Below are 14,587 nucleotides of genomic sequence, written 5' to 3' on the forward strand. Positions count from 1 at the left end.
CTCGTATAATAATTAACAAAGCGGTATAATTTTTTTTTAAAGATAAGATTGATAAGACATCTAATATAAATGGCAATTTTTATGTGCCGTATATTTAATATATTAAAATATGTAAAATGTATCGTGTGGTAGCATTTTTGTTGTTTTCATTTTTTGTTATAGAAGGTAACAAATTTTTGTTTTTAAAATACCCGCCATAATCAGATACTGAAAAAAAAATCGGTAGCGGCTCCCAATTATTTTTTGGTAGCCGCTACTGATTATTTTTCAGTAGCCGCTACTGATTATTTTTCAGTAGCCGCTACCGATTACTTTTCGGTAACAGCTACCGATTACTTTTTGGTAACAGCTACCGATTACCAATCGGCTACCAAAAAATAATTGGGAGCCGCTACCGATTATTTTTTCAGTGCAGGTGTAAATTTTGTTCAAAAATAAAAATTAAAATAGTTTTTATTGAAAATATATATAACAAGAATTTTATTTAAAAAATGTTTTATATATTTTGACATGTCTGAATTTAAATGTATGAGAAATACATTTTAAGATTAATGTTAGCAAAGATGATAAAGTATAAAGACGGTGGATTTAAATGATTGATTTAAAGTTAATGACAAGGTGACGTGTTTACGTGAGCTGAAATTAAACCTCAACCCTTAAAATTTAAATGATAAATCTGATTTACGGAAATAACATCAACTTTTGTATGTAAAACATGAAATTTGTAAGAATTAAATGTGTTGTCCTTTATGATTCATTAGCTAAAGTTGAGGTGGCTTTTCTCCAGTACTACCAACAAATTATTAGACATATTCATTATTTATTTTTTCTTATAACTCATTTTAAATTAATAAATATTTAAAATCTAATCTTCCATGCTGACGAACTAATTACCTAAATAAATATTAATTTAAGTACAGAGCAATCCACTTTACACTTCATTTATTATAAGCTTCAAATATTTGTCCTCTACAAAATTATTATTATTTCGAGCTTTGCCTAACAAAATATTCATGACAGGCCTTTACACTGACTAAAAAAAGGAGTGATTTATAAGTGTTCTAGATTATATTTAAATCCGCATTCACTCTGATTTGGGTTTTAAAATGCCAGTAAAATTCCTGTAAAAAACCGAAGTTTCAAGATTAAAATAACTTTCCCTTCGAAGGAAATTTTACTCCGGAATTTAAATACACAGTCACCTGCTTCATATTCGCTCCAGATTTGATCTACGGTCGCAAATTTTTGAAAGTGTAACTATGCTGCTTTTTTTTATGAACTTCATGTCATTTATAGTCGAACTCCCAGAATTGTGTACACGGAGAGAAAATTATGGTAACAGTTACAATATATTATGGGAATGGTTCCCATACTGCATGGTAACCGGTTTTTTTCAAATGTTGATTATAGGAACGGCACCCATGTATATTATGGTAATCATTCCTATAATTATGGGTATAATTCCCATATGGTATCGGAATAGTTCCTATGGAATCATGGTAATCGTTACCATGTAACTATGATAATGGTTACCATTATATTTAGAAATTATAATAAATTTTTTTTTTGTAATAAGCGTTTTTTTTGTATACTTAAAATTTTGTAATATACAAAAAAAACACTTCTTACAAAAAAAAAAATTATTATAATTTCTCAATATTATGGGAATTATTACCATGATATTATGTTAACCATTCCTATAATATTATGGTAATCGTTACCATAATATTATGGTAACCATTCCCATACTATTATGGTAATAATTCCCATAATATGGTGGTTATGTTTACAATAATATTATAGGAATAGTTACCATAATATATAGGACTTATTCCCATATACACTTAGAAACCATTACAATGTGGTTATAGGATCGGTTACTATTTGCTTGTGGGAACTATTCCTATGAGTATGGTAATCATTACCATGATTCTTTCACATGCGATATGGGAACTGTTACCATAATGATAGGAATTGTTCCCATACTTATGGAAACTTTTCCCAGAAAGTATGGGTCTATATCCCATAATCCCGAGTAATCATTACCATAACGGTATGGGATAATATTTCATAAACGTTCTAGGAACAGTTACCATAATTTTCTCTCCATGTAGTTTTGAAAATTAGTATAAAAAAATCTTAAAATTCGTCTGTAAAAATATTGTTAAATTTTACTTTTTGTCATAGGATCCATTAAATAAAATTATTCATTAATAATTATTAATCAGACCAATTATTTAAAAAAGATTTAACTATAAAATATGTTTTCATTTAAATATACTTATATAATAATGAATATAATTTTTTTTTCATCTTTAAATTCGTAAAGTGGTCATTATTAATTATTAAAAAATTTTTGATTCAATTCATCACCAGCTATAACTATTTAAAAATCGTAATTTATATTAAGAGTTTCTACAATTTTATTAATTTTCATAAATGAAATTTTGATTACAGTATTAACATGTAGTAAAAATGAAACGATGAGCTTGTGCGGAAAGATGTGTTTGCCAACTTGTGATAATCCTCATCCAAACACTAGGCTCTGTCCAGGAATCGTTAGTTTATTTTTTCAATTTTTATTCTGTAATTTTACTCCAACCATTTTCTAATCATTCCTTATTATTTATTATTTTGTATTTGGTTATTTTTTAGCAATGCACAAATCAAACTGCTGACTGTAGATGCAAGCCTGGGTATGTCCTTGATACAAAATGCACCAAAAAATGTATATTAGAAAGTGATTGTCCAAAAAAAATATCAAAAAAATAAATAATTTAATTATAAATGTATTAAATGTATCTATACTTACATTAGCATATATATTCACGTATTGAATATAAAATATTCAGTCACAACAAAAGCGTAGCTATTTTTTTTCTTATTTAAAAGAAATAATTATTTACCAAAAATTTGATAAATTTATTTTTGTATCTATATTTATTATGTAGTATATATTTAAGCCAATATATCAATGCGAAAACATGTTATTATAATATGTAGCGAAAAAGATAAGATATTACAGAATATAAAAATACTGGCCATTTTTTTTCCAAGCATTTATCATAACGATGCAATTTTTAGCATAAAATAGTAAACATAGATTTATGATTTGACGCGTATTGCTAGAAATTGCATTGGTAATTTTATGATGATAATTTAAAAATTTAGATTCGCTAATTGTTTTTTATTGTTATTATTTATTGTAAAAGCCTTTACGATCAATTTTAAATCTGAATGAAATACAAATAAAGAAAACACCCCAATAATTGACAGGGTACAAAACTGAACCATCGTAAAGACTTTATAACTATCAAAATTTGATTCCTCGAATCAAATTACATATTAAACGTCGGAAAATTTCGTTGATATTACTTTGCATACGGCCATATTCATAATGGCGAAAGGATTAAGAAGAGATAAGTGGATGTAAGTTATTCATGAATTATTACATAATTTTTGTAAATGTTTCTTAAGGGGGGCCACTAGTATAAAATTTTGAAAAAATTAATTTTTGTTTTTTTGGCATATTTCGATAGCCTATATCTTCAATATAATATACTACAGTTTCTAGTCCATATCTCGAATAGTTTTTAAGTAGATTTCTTTAGAAATCGGCCTATTGCAATGGGTCTCATGATCGAATTATCAAAGAATTTTGCCACAGTATATCTTATTTTACTTAGTAAAGTCAAAAAATACCATCAACTCAAAAATTTATATATGTATGTATGTATGTGTATATATATACAATATAACGCGGCTTGTCATCACGATAGCGCCCGTAATTCTTAACGGATCTTAATGAAAATTTATACACTTATTTATTGGACGATTACCTTGATCAAGTTCGAAGATGAGCCCAATTGGTCGATTAGTTTGGAAGTTGTGGGTGTTTAAAATTTTTTTTGATTTGCATAAAAATGAATTTTCTGGCTTTATCCTAAAATAACTTTTGAACCGAAAATGAAAACTCAATTCTGTAAAAAGTATCTTAAAATTTGAAAGATAAGCTTTAATTTTTACTGCAATACTTAATTTTTTGAAACATCTTTTCTAACAATTTGATGATATCGAAAATTTCACAAAAAATAAAAAAAGCTTATTTTTGCAGCTTAGTCTTCTAATAACTTCTAAATGATAAGGCATGACCCTTTTCCTTGAAATTCATGTTTAAGCTTACAAAATAAGTATTAATTACACTATCGTAGCTTTGTTATATTTGCATAAGAAATCTACCTTTCCATTTCGGGTAAGGCCGGATGGCTCGTTTTTTAAGTTAGAGCCATCTAAAAAGCACCCGGTTATCGGGTCTCGAAAATCCATTTTTCAAAATTGCTGCATCTATAACTCGAAGACAAATCATCCGATCGACTTGATTTGAATCGCAGCTTCTTTTATATATGTTTCTACATACCATGAACCTCCAGTTTTCCGATCGAATCAAAAATGTAATTTTGCCAGGCCAAAAATCATCAAATTTTCGCATGAAATTTGAATTTTTTTTTTAAACTCCGCCACTTTGTTAAATTTCAATTTTTTTCTTAGCCCGAGGGTCATGCTACGGAAAATACCTTCTAGTTTAATAAACTTTTTGGTTTTTTTTATTTTCGGTACTGCGAAGGTCGCTATCACTGCAGTGGGGACTTTTTTTTGAGCGGGAGATTGAGAATAATTTGCTGAATTTTGAATTTTTTGGTCCGAAAATTTTATCTCACATTCATTATATATCCACAAATATATCCTTAAAACATTAAAACATTCCATGCAGTAATTTTTTTTTTAAATTCCCAAAAATCACCTTTTTTCCGGCGGTCACACTAGTGGTCCTCTTTAAAGGTTAACTTATCTATGCAGCGTAGAAAACTTTCTTAGTTGCCACAAATATTTTTCAAATCTATTATTTCATCCATAAGATATTTATGTACGTGCTAATTTATAACCTCTTTTAAAATACTGAGAAATCATTTATCAGACTACAAGAGACATGGGCAGATATTGAAAAAAAAACCATGATAAGGTTAAAATAGAACATAAATTGATGGGGATCCCCATTTTATAGAAATTTAAACAACAGATAATTATTATAATTTTGAAATAATTACCCATCTATTTCTCAATCCATGTTTTTCCTTGTTTACGTTACATGACGAAATCGATAAGATAAAAAAGTGACTGTTATTTTTTTCATCTAATTTGTTAGTTATTGTGATCGCTCGAAGTAAACATGTTTGTTTTTATATTTTTCCTGCTGCTAACAATTATAACTGCAGACAAAGGTAGACATTACAATAAATAATTTAGAATTTAACAATTAATAATTACATATTAGTGTATGCAATAGTTATATAAAATATTACAAGTATAACCAATTACTTATTTTAAATTTAAATTACAATAGAAATAGATAATACTCATGTTTGTGGCTCAAATGAAAACTCGGATTTATGTGGACGTATGTGCGAACCAACATGTGATAATCCTCATCCCAACCCCACTTTTTGTCCAGGAATAGTAAGTATATTTAGTAATAATAATTGCAAGAGCCGAATAATTATTAACAATTTTTTTTAAAACTATTTATTCAGCAATGCACGGAACTAACACGGCAATGTCGGTGTGAGCATGGATATTTACGTGATTCGAATCAAAACTGTCTAGACCCTAAAGATTGTCCAGCAAAAAAATAATAAAATATGTATTTCGATGTTAATAAAATGAACAAACTCTAAAAAATTAAATGAATGTTTTTTAAAATTCAAATTCTGTGATTTCCCTTACGGAAAAAAACCAATGAACACTTATGAAGACGATTGAAAATTTATTAGTATTGTTAGTAACCATTAGTACTCTAACCATTAAATCTTTTTTTTTTCCTTTATTGGCTAACGGCCCTCTAGTGCCATGTGCCAGAACCATTAAATCTTATTGTGGTCCCAGTAAAGAATAGACTTCGGAAATTAGCCCCACTACCAAACATTTATGAACTGCGCATGCGTGTAGAAAAGTGGAAGAACATTTAACATAAAAAACATCCAGAGTGGGAGTTAAAACCGACGACACCCGAAGTTCAATCTTTTGTTGGGATGACAATACAATACTGTTAGATATAATTAGTGTTAGTATTATGTTAGTACTCTATTCATGTACAAGATAGTGTTCATCAGTACTCTGGCTATTAATCTTGCATATGTATTTGTGATTATCAGCACTCCAAATACAGTCTGGGAACACTATTGGAAGCGATTAGCGTCGAATGTCCCATTTCACCCCAGATCCGTTATCTTACTCTTAAATCGACAAGCTTAAAATAACTTAAAAATTTCCAACATGAAATTTTTATTATTCAAATTTTTGAGGCTTCTGATTGTACCCCGGTTTCTCATGTCAACAAAAAAAAAAAACAAAGAAGTCACATAAATTTTTTTTTAATATTTAAGTATGTATTTAATTGAATTATCTTGAGCTAATAATTTTTTAACGATAACATCTATACATTTACATGATAACTGAAATTCAAAACAAGAAAAAAATAAAATAAATTTTAAATTACGAAATAATTACAATGTCCTTGATTTTATCATCACAATCGTCATAAAGCAAATGTGTACTTTCCGTCATACAAGGAAAAATTCACATTTGTTGTTAATTATTGCACAATTATAAAAATATATATATATATAGATATACATATATATAAATTTTTGGAATAAGTATCAAGAAGTAATATTAATATCTTCATTCAAATTGAATACCCAGTGGAATTTATTGCTCATCACGTAATTATAAATTATTAAAAATATGGGACGATATTTAATACTCAGCTTGTTTTTTGTGTCACTCGCACTAATATGTAATGTTATTCATTGTTAATTAAATATATATATATATATATATATATATATATATATATATATATATATATTTATAAACTATTCTCTAATAAATCATTATTTATTAAAGGTTGTCAAGGTTATAAGAGATATGCGTGTGGGCCTCATGAGTCAGTGGATCTTTGTGGCCATTCATGTGAACCTTCTTGTGACCAAAGGGATTTTTCTGCGGTAATCTGTTTAGTAAGTAAAAAAAAATGTTCTTTGTTTAAATTTATTGAATTATTCATTTGTTTGTTTACTTAGCAATGTACTAGTCAAACAGAAGGTTGTCGTTGCAACGAAGGGTATTTGAGATACAAAGGACGGTGTATCCTACCTAAAGATTGTCCACCTAAACCTCCAACCAAACCAACAGAACCAACTAAACCAGTCCATTGCGCCTATAGAGAGATTTATGCGGCATGTGGAAAAACTTGCGAAGGCAATTGCACTCATCCTTATGAACCAGAAATATGTTCCCGAATTGTTAGTATTCATTATTTAAGAAACACTCAATATTGTTTTATTTTATTTCATAATTGCAATTATTGTTTTCAGAGATGTGGAACACAGGATTGTCGATGTGATTTATCTAAAGGAATGGTAAGATATAAAGGACATTGTATTCACAAGAGTCAATGTCCTAGAAAATGTTGTTAAAAGTTTTAAGATTTGTAATATTTCTTAATTGTTGTTATAAAATAAATTAATAAAGATTATTGGAAAATACATTGTGTGAAATAACTTTCCTGTCTTGGATAATAATATTATTATTGCAGACATATTTGCATTTAAAAGAGGAGGGGATAAGTGGTAGAAAAAAAATTAAAAATTAATGTAACGGGACCATTAGGTCCACGTCCGTTTAACGGTAGGCCGATTCCTCGCCCTTTTGGGCATACTCGCGCTGCGTAACCCTATTTGTAAATTCTGACTCCACCATATATTATAAAAGCGAAATATGAGCATAACCTTACATTAGCTTACCTATTAGGCATGCATAGCATGTGGGTGCCTTACCAACAGCCACCACGAGTCCGACCTCTTTTGGACCCAAACACCTCTCCCATCTCGGGAAATAGAGAGACTCTGGTTGAAATGGGGCTTGGAATGGGTCCCCCATGGTACCAATTCCCTGTATTGGTCTACAGATTGCTCATGGATAGTGGTGGGACGCAATTTCTCCCCATACCCATAAGGGTTTCCTCCACATATATAAACATTAAGATTTTCAGACATGTCATTATACACCTTGCCCTCATCCATCACCTAGTGTTCTCTTATCTCTGAGTTTTTGTGGGCGCCATGATGTTTTAAGACACAAAATAGTGGGATAAGGCCCACTCAGATGGGATAAGTAGTAGACAAACATTTTGGTGGCAGTTTTTTATAATTGTCCTTAAACATAATTTCTGATTTCGGCTATAATTTGTAGTTTAGTAACTCGCGCCGTTTTTCAGGCTTATTTTTAGCGGGATTTTTTTTGAGAAAGAGTAAAAATGAAAAGTTTTGATATTTTTATGTGTTTTTACTTACATCTTAAGGTGCGCTAACACAAAAAATATGTACTCTTTAGCAACGTCCCACCTTTTGATTATTTCACCTTTAGATAGTATTTTGAATTGATTTTGGTTCAATTGACTTTAATAGTGCACACCAAGTACATTCAAATGACTTTTTTTTTAGTTCTTCATTTTAAAATGATAAATACTTTTTTATCTTCCCAATATCCCAGTTACTTGGTGTTTTTGTTTTTTAATTTCAATATTTTTTTTCAAAAAAATGTTAAACACCGAAAAGTTTTCGGTTAGCCCTTAAGATCACCCGCTTTCCAGACTTTATTTTTTTTAAGCAACCTCATAAAGCCGAAAAGTTGTTTTTACATAAAAAAAAATGTTTTACTTTCTTTAACTCTAAACTAAAGGTCAAATAATCTTAGCTTTATATACTTTTTTTTTACAACAAATAAATATTGAAATTTAGCAATTGAATATTTTTTAAACTGACAAGTTAAATTAAAATTTATCTTTGTGATTTATACAATATATACATATAAGCAGAAACAACAAATATGTTTTTATTCAAAAGTTATAATAAGAATATTAACTCGTAACATATATATATATATATATATATATATATATATATATATATATATATATATATATATAATGTTTAAATATGTGGGTTATAAAATAAATAAAATGTAAAAACCAAAAGCACCGAGCATTTGGTATATAAGCTCAGTAATTCGAAGTAAATTTATAAAAATTAATGTGAAAAATAAAACAACCGTTCAATTTTTCATTTAAATATGACTTCTAGAGTAATATTTTTGTTATCTATTGTTTTTTTCGCAACAATAAGTAAGTATAAAATTAATGAATCAGTAAAATATATATCTTTATAATTATAATTATTGCTATATTATTGAACTATAGATATATTTTCCTTTAAATTGAATAGTTGATGCACAAATACAAAATAGTTGTGGACCAAATGAAACTTTGATAAATTGTGGAAAATTATGTGAGAAAACTTGTCAACGACCAATCATTCCTTTTGAATGTAAAAAATTAGTAAGTACGATAACTTGTAATTAAGGTTTTAATGCCCTTTTGCATGCCTCAAATGCGAAATTCTATTATTATCTATATATATGTTATATATTATTATATTATATATTTTTATCTATATATTTTCTATATGTACTATATAGGCATTTCAGTGAACAATTTTGACTTAGTAATAATAGTTCTTTTATTCAAACTATTATTAAACAAAACTTAATTGAAAAGATTTTTTCTGAGACGGCAATTTGTCTGTATGTATGTTAACACGATATCACTCGTAGAACTCAATGAATCACTTAGAGTTTATTTTATAAGCTTCAGATATTATAATTCTGTGGAAGCTCTTTGAGTTTTACTACACTGTAAAAATAGAGAGCTTAGGTCTTTGATATTTTGACATTCCTAAGGAAAAAAGATTTTATATAACTGTACACAGTCATATATGAATATACAGTATACACTTGGATAGAGGTGATGCATAATTATATGAATTTTTATATAATTATATAGAATTATATACAATTGTATATAATTCTATATAAAAATTCAAAAAAGTATAATAAAATTATATACAAATGTAAATATTTGTATGCAATTACATAGAATTGCATATAATTATATGTAATCTATACGAATACAGTATGTAGTTATATACAAATGTATACATTTGCATACAATTATATAGAATTGTATATAATTATACATAATCTATACGAAAACATCATGTGATTATATACAAATTATATACAAATAAGATATAATCATATACGATTATATACGAATGGATCGGGCCATTTTTTTCTATCGAATTTATATATAATTATATACAATTCTATGTAATTGTATACAAATACATACATTTGTGTATAATTACATACTGTATTCGTATTGATTATATATAATTATATACAGTTCTATATAATTGTATACAAATATATACGTTTGTATATAATTTTATTATTCTTTTTTGCATTTTTGTATAGAATTATATACAGTTGTATATAATTCTATATAATTATATAAAATTTTTATATAATTATGCATCACCTCTATCCAACTGTATATAATTCATATGTATCATTTTTTCTATTCAATTTATATATAATTATATACAATTCTATACAAATATATACATTTGTATATAATTTTATTATTCTTTTTTGCATTGTTGTATCGAATTATATACAATTGTACATAATTATATAAAAATTTTATATAATTATGCATCACCTCTATCCAAGTGTATATATAATTCATATATAACTGTATACAGTTATATAAAATCTTTTTTCATCGGGTTATTAAATAAATATAAAATTATCTGCTACGTACTCACTCCGAAATTCTTTACATTATATATAATATTAATAAATCTATTTACTACTTTTTTATCATATAAAAATTTATTTATTTTCTTAACAGCAATGTTTACTTGCCGGGTGCGCTTGTGATTACTCTAAAGGATACTATAGACAAGAAAGTACTGACAAATGCGTTAAGCTCGCCGACTGCTTCAAAAAAGGTATAGAATAATGAATAATTTAATCTTCTAAATAAAATAAAGAATAGCCATGTTACAGGATCTTTTGATTACTTTTTGTTAATATTAAAAAAAAAAACTTTTTTCGTTTTCATGCCCATGAAATAAATATTCATAAAAATAAACAAAAGGGAAAAAATGGTATGCATGTTCGAATGAACTATAATGAGCTTGTCTGAAACTTTTTCCGAGCGTCGTTGCTTCGAATGAAAAAATATAATATCAAAAAGTTATTAAAGTTAAAAGAATAAATTATCATTATCGATATTATTAAACGGTTTTTGTTTTAGTTAATCCACAGCCACAAAATAATTGTACAGATGGTAAAACTACATTGAACTGTGGAAAAGACGTATAAAACACCATACATTACTGAAGAATACAAGCATATTGTAAGTACTTTTATTTATTTACAAATTGCTATGAAAATTTGTCATCCTATATTTGAAATTTATTTTTCATGTTAGTATTGTTTCGTAAGAGGATGTGGATGTGATTTGAATTGAGGATTTGCTAGAGATCCAGAAACTAATACCTGCGTGAAAAAGGCCAAGTGTAGTTAATAAACAGTTATAGAAATTATCTTCAAAAGCATTTTAAATAAAAATTAAATAATTTTGAAAGTCTTTTATCAAAACGTTGTCATTGTATAAAATTTTACTGTAGGTTTTTATTTCAAAACCTAGACGTTCTTGATTGGTCACAACTATGATCTTAAGTGTTGATTCACAATTTTGATTTTTAGTATTTTAAATTTTGTGAGAGAATAAATAAGCTTGTTATCAGTCAAAACCAAATTTCATAAACTTTGCGACATGGAAACCCTCTATACCTATATTTCTAAAGATAATATACTTAACAAGAAAAAAACTATCAGATTAAAAAAAAGAGCCATCCGGCCTTACTCGGAATGGAAAGGTAGATTTCTTATGCAAATACAATAAAGCTACAATAGTGCAATTAATACTTATTTTGTAAGCTTAAACATGAATTTCAAGGAAAAAGGTTATGCCTTATTATTTAGAAGTTATTAGAAGACTAAGCTGCAAAAATAAGCTTTTTGTATTTTTTGTGAAATTTTCGATACCATCAAATTGTTAGAAAAGATGTTTCAAAAAATTAAGTATTGCAGTGAAAATTAAAGCTTATCGTTCAAATTTTAAGATACTTTTTACAGAATTGAGTTATCATTTTCGGTTCAAAAGTTATTTTAGGATAAAGCCAGAAAATTCATTTTCATGAAAATCAGCAAAAATTTTAAACACCCACAACTTCCAAACTAATCGACCAATTGGGCTCATCTTCGAACTTGATCAAGGTAATCGTCCAATAAATAAGTGTATAAATTTTCATTAAGATCCGTTAAGAATTACGGGCGCTATCGTGATGACAAGGCGCGTTATATTGTATATATACATACATACATACATAAATTTTTGAGTTGATGGTATTTTTTGACTCTACCAAGTAAAATAAGATATATGGTGGCAAAATTCTTTGATAATTCGATCATGAGACCCATTGCAATAGGTCGATTTCTAAAGAAATCTACCGAAAAATAATTGTAAAAAATAATTAAAGAATTACGAAATAATTAAAATGTCCTCGATTGTATCACAGTCGTCATCACCCATGCAGAAGCTGCCAGAGTTGAACGGCGGTGCCCTACTTGGCTCAGCACTTTCGAACCTAGCTTTGACACACCTATATTTGCCCATGGGTCAAGCATGCTTGGCTCAAGATTGGGTACTCAGTTAGCAAGACTGGGTTACCTAGCCTAGGCCATTAAATGGGAACCCAGACTTGGGCCAAAGTAGGATTACCCAAGTTTGGCTATACCTATGGTTGATCATATAAATGTATATTTATGTGATCGCTTCGTATCAAATTTTTTTTAAATTTTCTTTTTGAGATAATACATAAATAAGTAAAAAAACATATTATTGGTGTTTAAAAATAGCTTGATTTTTTTACTGATAGCTTACAATTGTATAAACACGTCATAGTTCTATAAATATACTGATGTATGTAATTGTAAGTGCATTTGTATATAAGCTCAGTCATAACTTGAATACTTAGAAAAATAGACGTGAAATAAATAGCGATAAGCTGTAAATTTTATCATCTTATACATATTCAGTATACTTACAATATGACTTCTAAGACGATGTTTTTTATCGCTGCTATTTTTTGTGTACAAATAAGTAAGAAAGTTCATTAATAATAAATATTTTAGTAGAATTATTTTTATTAGCATTAATTATTTTAAAATATTTTTATTGGTCACAAAGTTCCCGGGAAAAATGCTTAAATTTTGTAAACAAAATAAGTAAATAGTACCTGATAAATTATCTTTATTTATTTTATTTCATAATAAAAAAGAAAAATTTTTTCGTTTTTTACGGTCATGAAATAAATATTCATAAAAGTAAATAAGAGGAAAAATAAATGAAACGTGTTCAAATGAACTATCATAAATTTGCCTAAAATTTTTTCCGAGCGATGTTACAGCGAATAACAAAGTATCATATCAAAAAGTTATCAAAGTTATAAGAATAGATTATAATTATAGTTATTATAAAATTTTTCTTTTTTTTAAGTTAATTCACAAGCGAGCGATAACTGCGCAAAAGGTGAAACTATGTTATATTGTGGAAGAATGTGTGAAGCGACATGTGAAAAACCATACATTACTGAAGAATGCAAGCACACTGTAAGTTAATTTTTACAAAATACTATGAAAACATGTCATCCTACATTCAAAATTTATTTTTCATTTTGACAGAATTGTTTCGTCGGAGGATGTGGATGCGATTTGGATAGAGGATTCGTTAGAGATCCAAAAACTGATACCTGCGTGAAAAAGGCCAACTGTAGTTAATAAACAGTTATATAAATTATCTTCAACAGCATTTTAAATAAAAATTAAATAATTTTGAGTCTTTTTCCTTCTAACAACAGTAAAACAAAATTCTCTTAAGTATACTGTGAAAAATTCCCATTAAATTTTACTATGGGTGTATTGTAACCCCGGACCATAAGAAAACTGGCACCAAATTTACAAGTGTCATAGTAAACGTATGCGCATAGGTCCCAATCGTGTCGTCTGCGCATACCGTTTACTACGGGACACTTGTAAATTTTGTGCCAGTTTTCTTATGGTCCGGGGTTACAATGCACCCATAGTAAAATTTAATGGGAATTTTTCACAGTGTAGATAATCATTTTAAAATGGTTAATAGTTCACTTACAAATAATTGATAATTAATCATAGGTAAATAAATGCATTAAAGTAATGAAAGTAAATCAATACCCAAAACATGTGTTTTCACTTATAATTTACATTATTACGCAAATGTTTATTATGAACCAAAATATCCCATTCAATCAAGCGTCAATAATAATTTGTCCATAAATGCAAGCTGCTTAAATTAATTGAGTTCACGTGACAAATAAATTCAAATTAATCAATAAATGTTAACGCACACAATTTTATTAAAATATTTTCGGTATACATTAATATTATATTTAGTACTTTTTGTGGAAAATATGTAAGTTGATTTGATTAATCATAAATATGTTCAAAAATAATTTAATGA

General features: G+C 27.6%; 2 protein-coding genes across 2 annotated transcripts; both read left to right on the top strand.

Annotated features, from left to right (window-relative positions):
• The first annotated feature begins 4,738 nt into the window (after positions 1-4,738).
• LOC103573643 (serine protease inhibitor swm-1) lies at positions 4,739-7,535 on the top strand. Its single transcript, XM_008552811.2, has 4 exons — positions 4,739-5,279; positions 6,964-7,076; positions 7,140-7,361; positions 7,434-7,535. The coding sequence occupies exons 1-4, from the start codon at positions 5,228-5,230 to the stop codon at positions 7,533-7,535; spliced, it is 489 nt and encodes a 162-aa protein (XP_008551033.1). The 5' UTR covers positions 4,739-5,227.
• A 5,523-nt stretch (positions 7,536-13,058) lies between these two features.
• On the top strand, positions 13,059-14,565 carry LOC128668600 (serine protease inhibitor swm-1-like). The gene is made up of 3 exons (XM_053741899.1): positions 13,059-13,192; positions 13,589-13,701; positions 13,774-14,565. Exons 1-3 carry the CDS (start codon positions 13,141-13,143, stop codon positions 13,867-13,869), a joined length of 261 nt encoding a protein of 86 aa, XP_053597874.1. The 5' UTR covers positions 13,059-13,140; the 3' UTR covers positions 13,870-14,565.
• The last annotated feature ends 22 nt before the right edge of the window (positions 14,566-14,587 follow it).

The sequence above is a fragment of the Microplitis demolitor genome, chromosome 9 (genome assembly GCF_026212275.2).
Source record: "Microplitis demolitor isolate Queensland-Clemson2020A chromosome 9, iyMicDemo2.1a, whole genome shotgun sequence".
In the NCBI taxonomy this organism is placed as follows: Eukaryota; Metazoa; Arthropoda; class Insecta; order Hymenoptera; family Braconidae; genus Microplitis; species Microplitis demolitor.

Excerpts from the sequence above, each read along its gene's own strand:
- LOC103573643 (XM_008552811.2), top strand. The coding sequence starts at position 5,228 with ATGTTTGTTTTTATATTTTTCCTGCTGCTAACAATTATAACTGCAGAC. Across the intron at positions 5,280-6,963 it reads AATTATAACTGCAGACAAAG|GTTGTCAAGGTTATAAGAGA; the intron begins GTAGACATTACA and ends TATTTATTAAAG. Across the intron at positions 7,077-7,139 it reads TTTCTGCGGTAATCTGTTTA|CAATGTACTAGTCAAACAGA; the intron begins GTAAGTAAAAAA and ends TTGTTTACTTAG.
- LOC128668600 (XM_053741899.1), top strand. The coding sequence starts at position 13,141 with ATGACTTCTAAGACGATGTTTTTTATCGCTGCTATTTTTTGTGTACAA. Across the intron at positions 13,193-13,588 it reads TATTTTTTGTGTACAAATAA|TTAATTCACAAGCGAGCGAT; the intron begins GTAAGAAAGTTC and ends CTTTTTTTTAAG. Across the intron at positions 13,702-13,773 it reads CTGAAGAATGCAAGCACACT|AATTGTTTCGTCGGAGGATG; the intron begins GTAAGTTAATTT and ends TCATTTTGACAG.